General features: G+C 33.1%; 1 protein-coding gene across 1 annotated transcript; it reads right to left on the reverse strand.

The window, feature by feature from the left end:
• Positions 1–231: 231 nt before the first annotated feature.
• On the reverse strand, positions 232–4,848 carry LOC120205470 (ras-related protein RABE1c-like). The gene is made up of 6 exons (XM_039205339.1): positions 4,776–4,848; positions 2,489–2,556; positions 1,632–1,760; positions 1,309–1,371; positions 992–1,081; positions 232–315 (listed from the first exon to the last, which is right to left on the reverse strand). The coding sequence occupies exons 1-6, from the start codon at positions 4,846–4,848 to the stop codon at positions 232–234; spliced, it is 507 nt and encodes a 168-aa protein (XP_039061270.1).
• Between the last annotated feature and the right edge of the window lie 7,041 nt (positions 4,849–11,889).

The following is an 11,889-nucleotide window of genomic DNA, read 5'->3' on the forward strand; positions in this document are numbered from 1 at the left end:
AACAGAAGCAAGAATAATTAACAGTACTCCCATCTTTTATTTTTTCTTAAAAGGCAATAGTTTTAAGTGATTATGGTTGAGTTCAACTTTGAAAGAAGAATAAATACAATTTAATTTGCAATCTTCTGACACTACAATAAAAAATTTGTGCTGTCGGATTTCAAAATTTAATCAGTATGTAAAATCTAGAAAATAAGTGGGAAAAAACATGCCTTCAATAAAGCTTAGACTCTAAGATCCACAGCAACCAGACTTTTGAGCAGCTTGACCACCACTTGCTGCAGCGTCCTGCTGGTTAATTTTAAGTGTCGTCGGCTGAGACAAAGAACAAAGGCGAAACATGTCCGTGAATATATTCCACACAAGATGTATGTGTATTTGGATGGTCTCCGATCATATATCCATACACATGTCCGTGAACGTGTTGGACACAAGTACTTCAACAAACAAACAAAATTGAAATGATACACAAACAAAGTGACTCATGGTGAATAAAGAAGAAAAAAAAGTAAAGTACATAAATGGTCTCTAACTATAGGGGTTGCTTTGTTGAGTCCCCAACTATAAGACATTACTTTGTTGAGTCCCTCGACTATTAAAAGTTACAAAATGATCACCCGACTATTCATATGTTCTAAACTCGTACTTTTCTATTAAAAAATTTGACAGTAATCCGAGTTGAACGCTGCAATATGATAAATTCTAATCCCAATATCTAAAATGATTATCATAATCTCAGTCAACAGATTAAAATCCAATTCAAACTGCTGTCATTTTTTAACAAAAAAGGATAAGTTTAGAATATATGAATAGTCGGGTGACCATTTTGTAACTTTTAATAATCGGTAGACTCAACAAAGCAATGTCATATAATCAGAGGATAGTTTCGTAACTTTTAATAGTCAAAAGACTCCACAAAATAACACCTTATAGTTAGGGGACCATTTGTACACTTTACCCAAGAAAAATGTTCTCATAAATGAGAAAATACCTCAGCCTTGTTATCTGAATCTGCCAGTCTTTGCTTAATGTCACAGACTATCGAAAAGAAAACCTCTCCACATTCAAATTTGTCTTTACACTGTGCAAGATACAGATTATATTATTGGAACTTGGAGATGAATGTTGATTACGGTTGTGTTCAACGCTGATATGCTAAAATTTTTTGAGATTTCTTATATATTTGGAGGACATTATTTGATGCAAATGTCGAAATATGTGTTGAGCACAAGTGCTGGAAACAGACCTTTTTTAGAAAAATGAAGAGTTTGAGTAGGTAGAGTTAACAGAAGCAAACATGCAACTTACAGTTTCAAAGAACTTAATACCATACTCATCAGCAAGAGGTTGTCCCTTTGAAGTCGGCACAGCCTGGAAAAGGAGAACAATTTGAATTATTACCAGATATATATGTGCAAATTGTGTCATACGTGATGAACAATGAGGCCTAGCCTTTCAAGGCATTAGAATTATTGATGTTTTTATTACACATAACAACACAAAGGAAAGTCAGTAATACGAGTCAAGCAAAAGAGAAGAAGTTCCTAGAATCCGCACTTCCAAAACCTATGATCTAACCAACATGAACAATATAAGCGATTTCCATAGAAACTGAATACAGAAAATCTTACCCTTTTGCTCTCGTCCATGTCAGCTTTGTTGCCAACCAATACCTTGTTGACATTATCTGAAGCATGTTGTTCGATATTTTGGATCCAGTTTCGAATGTCTGTAAATGTAAAGAAGCTGGATTGATTACACTAACAAGGTACATATGGCCATTAAAGAAACTCCATTTCGAAAGAAAAAGAGAATGCAAGTCATCCACCCCATCAAAAGCAGGGATGAAGAAGATAAACCAAAGTTGAAGAAAACCGGACAGGCGATTATACCGATCAGTCTTCCAACTGGTAATTCAATCCGGTCTTTTATTGTTGAACTGGTGGATAAGCCACTGGTTCTTGGTTCAATCAGTCCGGTCCAATTTTTAATCTATAGGGTTGACTATAAACCAATTTCATTGCCAAACCCAAAGAGACAAGCATAGAAAAATGGATAGGGCTGAAAAATTTATAAAAGAAGAAAACAAAAATCGAATCGTACCAGATTTTGTTTTGTTTCATTTGAATATTGTTGAAGTTTATTCTGTTCCATCTCTTATACATAAGTTTAAAAAATTACAATGATTCAAACTGAACCGAATTCTCTTTTCTACTGAAAACTTCTATAATATGAAAATGAATATTTTATATCTAAATGAATGAAAATAACATAAAAATACTAATAATAAAAAGTTTTTTTTAGAAATAGTTTAAAAGCTGATATACCGACCTGATCTGAATTAGAAGACTTTGATTTGTATCAATTTGATAATCGGTTAAAACTGAAAGGACTATTAATCACATTTTTTAAGTCCGACACAAACTGTTACCACCTAATTGAAATTTTCACAGCATGCTGAAAAAAAATTAATAAAGTCGAGATATACTCGGAAAGATGACTCCTCAGTAACATCATATACCAGCAAAATCCCCATGGCTCCACGATAGTAAGCTGCTGGAAGATGATCCACAAACACAGTCAAGTACCAAACGAAATTTATTGTTTGAATAAAAACGAATCGAACGGGGCAAGCTTAAACACACCTGTTGTAATAGTTCGAAACCGTTCTTGACCAGCTGTATCCCAGATTTGTAATTTGATCCTCTTACCATCAAGCTCGATGGTTCTGATTTTAAAATCGATGCTGTCAAGAAAAATAGAATGGTCAATACGAGATAATGTTGTGGAGACTCAAAACAATAGGTGATAATGGTTCGGTTCAAATCGGTTCAGAAAATCAAACGAAACAAATTCATTTAAGTGATGGCCAAATTGAAACTGATCTGGATTTGATAAAAGCCAAACAGATTGAATACCGGCTTATCTTAACACAGATTATGATGCAGCAAACTCCATTCCTTCCTAAATGTTGTGGGTTCCAATTAGGAAGTGCATGTGCGCAACCAAATAATCCAAGTCATCCTCAATTAGCCTCCTATGTTATTCAGATTCAGGTGTGAAATTGGGGATTTGACATTGATATACTTAAACTTTTTTTAAAAAATTTTCATGCATTTAGATGTTCCTTAAAGGTTCATATCCCTACACTCATTTCTAGATATGCATAAGAATTCAATATCAAACATGAGCACTTCAAGAAAAATAAAAAATCAAAACAATATGATTACACCATGTTGGTAATGCTAAATTGTAAGTGGTCCTCTCCGCATTCAAGCTTCTAAAATGCAAAAAGGATCAAAATGATTTTACCATATAATTTTCAAGAGTTTTCAGGGATACAAACCCAATAGTAGTTATGAAACTAGTAGCAAAGGAACCATCAGAGAAGCGTAAAAGCATACAACTCTTCCCCACACATGCATTAATTCAAATAAATGAAAGTCCAGAAAAATACAAGCTTGAGTACCTAAATCCTGGCATGTTGTCAGCTTAAGATGTTTTAATAGACTATGTTATTTGGACTCAAGTGTGATATGAATAAGGATAGGTATCCAACATGAGTATGATTAGATATTTCTAGGATTTTTTTATGTATTTGGAGGATACTTGAAGGTCATATCCAATATTTATGCTCAGACATGAGTTCCGGACGTGAATATTTTATGAAAAATGAAGGGTCCAAACAACATGCTTAATAGATACAAACATTTTACACGGATTCACCCGAGGCCACATTAGTTTTACCTTATGTTACCAGAACTCATGTGTAAGTGTGAGACACGAGAATGTACTCAATGCAGGTATTTTAATCTTTCTCAAAAAATTTAAGTATTTAAAGAATACTTGGTAGATAATATCCTCATATGCATATGTCATCCAAAAATGAGTACTTGACAGAAGAAACGAAGAATTGTAGAACCAAGAAAAACAACTATTATTCTCACTAACAATAATGCCAGAGGAAACTCTAAAATTCATACTTAAACATTTGAAGTTTTACCGTGAACATGAATTCATATAGAAAGGTAGCTTTAAATACATTGATAGAAACGTAATGTCAAAACTCATATAGAGTTTGATATTGTCCCTCTTTATTCATAACAGCCATAACTAATGAAAAAGTTAAAGAAATAAATAAATATATATATATATATATATATATAATTCATGCGACTTATTTTTCATCTATCATCTTACAGAAAGGTGTTTCTTATCAAATGCTAACAACTGAGCCATACACACAATGATAAGTATTTAGATATGATTTACCAGAATATGAGACTTCAAAGACCTCCAACTACTTTTGAAAAAAACTTAAAAGATTGAAAATACCCATTTCATACACACACTTGACACTTACAGTCTGAATGTGTGAGACACAATGGTAATGCACTATATGGACACTTCCAATGTCACAAACTTATAATCAAACAAAGCTTCCTCCATTATGATCCCAATCTAAATTCACCAACATGTCTCAACAATCCATAGCATTTAATATGACCAAATTCAAATCTTGAACGAAATCCATTTCTTGAAACCAAAGACGATGCTAAAAAAAATAAACCACGAGGCAGATGCAAAATCAAAGCCATCTCAATCCTAAACCAAACATAGCATGACATTTAGTCACTTTCAAAATAAAATCCCAAATACACATTAAAAAAAAGTAACAGAATATCAAAAAAAGTTAACACCCAGGTTTCAATTTCAATTTTCAATATCAAGAAATAAAATAATTACATTATCCCAAAAAAAAGGTATAAACGTACCACTATCACCAATCAAAAGAAGCTTAATAAGGTAATCATAATCAGCCCGAGCTCTTGCAGATGCAGTAGCCATCGATCCTCGAAACCATATACAAAAATCTCAATATAAATATAAAAAATCTAAACCACTTCTCTTACTTATCTCCATTTAAACAAAAAATCATTTACAAAAAAAAATAAAAAAATAAAAATTTCGAAAATAGAAAAGAGGAGGAGAGAACCTAAGAGGCCGAGTGAGAGAGTCAAATGAATTTGGGAATTTGAATTTCCCGTTTTATATGTAAATAACAGTTCGGTTCTTGCAATGTGATCAATTTAAGTGTAAAATATAGCCCCGCTCATTCAATTATTAGTTTAGTTACAAATGTGCCACTTTTGTTTCCAAAACGTATAATATAGTCACTCAATTAAAATATTATTACAAATAAATCAATCTATACATCCTATCAATTTAGTTTTATTCGAAATAACTTAATAGATTTAATCTTCCATATTTAGAAATTTTATTAATTTAACTTTTTTGTGATACTTTCAAACTAAGTGAATATATTGAATCTGAGCAACAATTAAATAATTATATTCTATCGTAAAACAAAACAACTAATTACTAATGAATTTAAATACTAATATTTTATCACTCTACTTATGACAATTAGTTAATTATTTATTTTATAAATATAATTATTGTATAAATTTTTTTCTTTCAATCATATAGTGTGTAGACACCCATTTTTGTTTTGGACTTCAAGAGTCTTTATTACATTATAGAATATATATGATAATATATATAATTTCAAAAATATATAATATATATAGTTTTTTAAGATATATAATATAGTTTTTGCAAACATTTTTTTAAAACATATAATATATAGTTTTTAAAATGGTTTTTTTGAAAACATATATGATATAGTTTTTGAAAACATATTATTTTGAATATATATATATATAGCTTTTTTTAAACGGTTTTTGAAAGCGTATATAATATATATAATCTTTGAAAACATATTATATTGTTTTTGAAATATAATATATATTATATATTTTTTAATATATACTTATTATTACATATTATTATTATTATTTTAATTTCCTTTTTCCTAACTATTTTTATTTTTATTTTTTACTTTCATTTTGTTTAATTGTTTTTTGGGTTCGGGGTAACGAGTAGAGCATTTTGGGTAGTTTTTAGGTTTTTGGCCACCAGAGGCGATGGCAGGAGTGGCAGCCGGGCGACGGAGAGGGCCACCGGTGAATGACCGATGCTAGGCCAGTTGGGGAAGGTTGAGAGTGTTTTGGGAGAGTATTTTTTTTTGGTAAGTTGGTATAAAATGAATTTTTTTAACTTTTTAGGGGTATTTATAAGGGGCCACCTTGTAATTATAAAATAGTTTAATTATTTTCGCAATCCCTGCAAGTTTGATGTGTACTTCATTTTGGTCACCTGTTGTAAATTTTCCCTTGAATTTTGAATTGTTTCAATTTAATCCCTATTATATGTTTTATATTTTTACAATTTGACCCCTAATTTTTGGTTATTTCCTTGCAACTTTTAATTAACATCAAATTGACCCCTGATTTTTTAAATTCTTTTCAATTTAGTCCTTTTTTATTTTTTTTTATTTTTCTTCTTTTATCTATTTGATCTTTATTTATTCATTTTATTTCATTTTACAGTTTAACATTAATTTGATTTATTTTTAGGTCAATCCTAAAATTTGTCAAAGGTAAGTAATTTGGATCAAACTTTTAAATTTAATTTTAACTTTTAATTTTCGTAATTAAGACAATCAAGAAATCAAATTAGTATCGAAAGGGCAATACAAGGGTGCTAATCCATCCTTGACTGTAATCGACTCCTGAATTCAATTAATTTATGGTAAAATAAAGATCATACAGATGGTAAGTTAATGTGTTTGGTCAACCTTATTTTAAATAACTGATAGCGGCTCTAACACATCAAAAGTAAGTCGAAACCATATTCCAAGCCCACCCGAAGGATGGTTACGACAGCTTGGTGACTTCGCTGGGGACAGGTAAGTAAGTCAGGCCAAAATTGATTTCTGGTTTTATTCTTAAGCAAAAATTGTAAGTATAAATTATTATTTTTCGAATAAATTATTGTATTGATGTTTTTCAATGATTTCAGCTTTTCAAAATTCAATCTCAGGCTCTATTCCCGAGCTCCAAACCTTTTTAAGTGGAGGTGAAAGCGACGCCTTCATTGGAATTTATTCTCCGTATAGGACTAGCAAGTGACCTTCGGGATTTATATACCGTATGTCTTTGTGTGAATTTATTCTCCGTACAGACATAAGGGAATGTATCCTCTCGAGTTTAACTTGGTCCACATGAGCTTGTAATGAGCTTAGGACTGAGGGTCTGGCAGGCCCAAGGGGGCACCAGCAAGGAGAACTCAGGTACCTTCTTTTAGAACCAAATTGTGATCTTGCAAGGAATTAAAGCCCACCCCAAAACTCCATTTCAAAGCCTAGGATGTATTGATTTATTTATTGCTTTATTTTTTGTTCAAAGCACGTGAATTAGAAATATATGGGGTTAGGATTTGTTCAAGAAAATAACATGCGGGATAGAGATCATGTCCGGGTAGGAATAAAAACAAGTGGGGTAAATAACATGTAGGGTAGGAATTTTTATTTTATTTTATTTTCATTTTTATTTTACTAACTTATTTCCTTTAATTTTTGTTTCATTTCCATATTTTGTCATTTGCATCATCTAAAGAGGTGTTGACAGACAAAAGTGTTTGTTTAAACCCAAATAGTTGGCATTAATGGACAAAGGTGTTATAATACAAGAGTTCAAGAATGCAGAAGAACAGTTACGGTCAGAAAGGACTCATAAGGAAAAAGAGGACAGTCTGCAAGACAACCATATGTCATATCTAGTTGGCTACGCTTCCATAAGCCTCGAATAGAATGATACCTAAGAGTTGCAGAATATTTGGGATAGCTAGAAAGCTGACAGAAAAAAGAAGTTTTTCTAGCGGTACGGTGATATCACACACCTGCTCTACATTAAGGTAGGCAAACCTTTAATTCGAGCCCTTGTGCAGTTTTGGAATATGGGATATAGCTATTTTACCTTCAACCACGAAGACATTATGTCCACAATTGAGGATTACACCACTCTGTTACACTGTGAAGGAATCGGAATTGATCGGATCTTCATCAAATATATCGAGAGTCAGCATTTCAAAAATGGGCTGGCAAAGGTTGCAGAGATTGATGAGAAATTGGTCACTGACCGGATTCAACACAAAGGCAAAGATGAAGGAATTGCTTAGACTCACATCAAGCAATTAATGAAGAATCATCATGATGAATGGAAGGTGATCGATCTTTTTGCGCTGGATATCTACAGCTTGGTTATTTTCCCAAAAAACTGGGATACATCGAGGCAACTATGGTGGAATAGTTCGAACAACTGCCAAAGCGAGTGAATCCTGCTCCAACAATTCCAGCTGAAACTTTCCGTTCACTAAACCATTGTAGAAGAACTGGTCAAGGACATTTTATTGGATACACACAATTACTTCAGGTTTAGATCCATAGTCCTTTTTTGGAAAACGAATGACATTTCTTATCACCAATTCAGTACGACGTATTCACCCTTAGAGGGATTCCTTACACAAAAATGGCGAGAAGGTGTTCCAAAAGAAATATGGGTGAAGGTATTTATGCACCTCTAGGACAAGGACATCGTATGGAGAGCCCCTTGGTTGACTCATAGTGACATTCTATATCGGTGTGGGGATTCAGGCATAGTAATGTTACTTGGGATGTGGGGAGGAGTTGGTTATTCTCTACTGTCAGCACTTCGGCAGTATGAGGCACATCAGTTTGTTCCAGTCACACATGAAATACTTGGATCCGAGTTCGCATATCATGAAGGTAATTACAAGAATAAGGTTAAAGATAAAGTCGAGTCATAGAAGAAGATATTACGTACAGATGTTGTGTAGAAAATAAGTCAGGATCAACAAAATACCTTGGATTCCATCACTAGGGACCAAGATTCATTGGTTGACCAGATTATTGCCAGGTTGTCTGGCCTGAATCAAATGAATGCTCCTGGGGCAGGGGCATCTGAAACCTGGAATCTTACCAGGACTTCAAATGGTCTTATATACTGCAAAAGCACAATCTTCTATAAACAACCCTCAAAATATTCCATGTAATTATCTATTCCATACCTTGATGACAAGGACAAAGCAAACAATATGGAAAAAAAAGATAAAATGAAGACAGTTAAAGAAAATGACAACAATTACGGAGTTGATGCTCTAGAACAAAGTTTAGTCCCAGATTTGATTATTCCTCCTAAGTTTAAAGTCCCATATTTCAATAATTTTGATGGAAATAGTTTCAAAAGATGACATGATATGTCAGGAATGACCAGCTCCTGATTCACTGCTTCCATGAGAGTCTGGTGGGTTCAGTCATCTGGTAATAGAATCAGCTAAACCGTTAACTCATCAGGACATGGAAAGATCTTGCCAAATCATTCTTGGAACAATACAAACACGTGAATGACATGAGACCAGATCGTGCTATGCTACAAAATATGGAGAAAAAGTATAAAGAAAATTTCAGATAATATGCACAATGATGGAAGGAGTTAGTTATGCAGGTTCATCCACCTTTGGATGGAAAAAAAATAAGGAATCTCTTCATACATACACTAAAGGCTCCTTTCTTGGGGCATTAGGTTGTAATTACATCCGGGATTTTTTTTTGATTTGGTGATGGTCGGAGAGATAGTGGAAATGACCATTAAGCAGGGAAAGACAGAAAGATGTGGGTCAAGTAGAAGACCTCCCATGAAGAAGAGAGAATGAGAGATCAACAACATCAACGCTTTCAACTCCAGTAAAAACATTACGATCTCTAAATTAAAACCAACTATAGTTGTACCGTCAGGTACTTCTAGACAAGATTCACAAGAACCAATGAGATAAAGAGGAAAAGAGTATTTCAATCATATTTTCATGACATATAAGGAGCTTTATCAACAGCTTTTTGACACACATGTGGTGTCACCATATCTAGAGGAACTTCTAAAGCCCCATAACCCAAGTGGTATAATGAAAATACACACTGCGAATATCATGGCGGTGTCCCGGGGCATGCTATTGAAAACTACCTCGCCTTTAAGAGAATTGTCCAAAGAATGCACAACAGGAACTGGATTCATTTCAACAATTCAAAATCACCCAACATTGTACAGAACCCTCTGCCTAACCACCAAGAAAATGGGGTAAATGCAATCACTGAGGAGAAGGTTAAGAAGGTTAAAAATAGAGTTTTCGAAGTGTAGTCACCTCTGTCTTGGGTATGGAAGCAAATGATAAATGCGGGGTTTCTTGTACCACATCCTAGCACATTAGATTGCAAAGGTGGCAGTCATTGTTGTTATCACAATGATGATGGACATGATATACAAGAATCTGTCAAATTCAAAGCCTTGATCCAGCTAATGATGAACAGAAAAGAGTTGAAAGTTTATGATGGAATCAATGACACTCCAGAAGAGGATGTTCATGCAACTGGAGATGCATTTGAAGAGTGAATGTCATAATCGAAGAATGGGGCATCTTGGGACAAGACAAGAGGAGATCATCACTATTTCCACATAGTTGTGTTGCCTATGAAATAATATCTTGCTTGAATTTGTCTTTTATATGCTTGAACTTTTTTTTAAAAAAAATTGAGTAATATATAATTGTTTGAAATTTAGTGAATATAAAGTATATTGAAATGCATATTTTTCAAAATAAGGTTATATCCTTTTGATATATGCCGAGATCATATTCTTTTTTTTTAAAAACAAGATCCATATCTTTTACCTGAAAAAAGAAAAATATTTCCTCATGCATACAAGTATGGAAGTAGACAAGATGGGGCATCTCTGATGCATGACATTGCAAGACAAGTTAGATTGCATGTCTGTTAAGGACGTTCCGTGATGATAAACAATTTTCACAAATGGAATGGTGAAATAGACAAATTTGGCTTAGATCAGTTGCTTAGGAATTGAGCTCTAAAGATGATTTTTTTTTATTTTCACTAACACTCAAACTATAACAGATTCTTCCTGAAAAAGTTAGAAAATATCGAAATCAAAGAATTAATGTGATATTAACGAATGATAATTTTAACAATGTTGAGGGCACTCCGCTGAAAGTAGTAGGTTGTTAATCTTTGGAGGTAATGTTTGAAGAATCTATGAAGAAAATATCCAACTTTATGAAGTGAGTTTTATTTGAGTACGCCAAGTCGAAGACTTTCTGACACTTGAATCCTTTAATTAAGGGTATTCCACTAAAGTAATGGGCAATGTTAATTTCCCTAACTTTATTTGTACGATTACATTTAGATCATGACACTAGTCTCTATATGTCGAGATGAATCTCCCAGCAAAATCTAAAGTGAGGACATCAATTTTAACAAAGTATAATTTAAAGAAAGGCAATAAGGCCTGAAATAAACATGGATTTGAAATTAAATTTCGATGAAAGGTGGACTACACAAAAGAACTCAGAGGTTTTGTTTTTAGATCGATATTTCTATGCTATCTCTACTTAAGAAGTCTACAAAACTTGAACAAATGAAAGATCCCTGAGAACTGAAATAGAAATGCTCTCTAAAGGGCCTTGTAGTAGAGTTCATCAGTTGCGCTATTTTGTTCACATCCTATTTCAAAATCATGAAAATCAAAACCAAATCACATTGCCTTCATATATCACTCATGGATCTTGACACTTGTCAAAGGGCTATCATTTTTGAAAACAACTTGTGTGATTCGTTTATTTGATATTCAGTGAACTAATACTTTGCTTCAATTGCTCTGACATCATTTTTATACCAAACCTTTTTTTTTTTAAAAATGAGATATATCTTAGACAAGATATATTTTCTAAAACAATTGGTTGAAGGGCCTGAAATGGTGTGGGGAATCTCCAGGTTTCCAATCTGTTCTCTTTCTACCACTCGTGCCTTCTGATGTGATTCCTATCAAAACAAGAGCCTGATATTGTGAAGAAGATGCTAGCGTTACAATCCATGGCCAAACATGATCAAAGGGACAGAAA

The sequence above is a fragment of the Hibiscus syriacus genome, unplaced genomic scaffold (assembly GCF_006381635.1).
Source record: "Hibiscus syriacus cultivar Baekdansim isolate YM2019G1 unplaced genomic scaffold, ASM638163v2 tig00000452_pilon, whole genome shotgun sequence".
Taxonomy (NCBI): Eukaryota; Viridiplantae; Streptophyta; class Magnoliopsida; order Malvales; family Malvaceae; genus Hibiscus; species Hibiscus syriacus.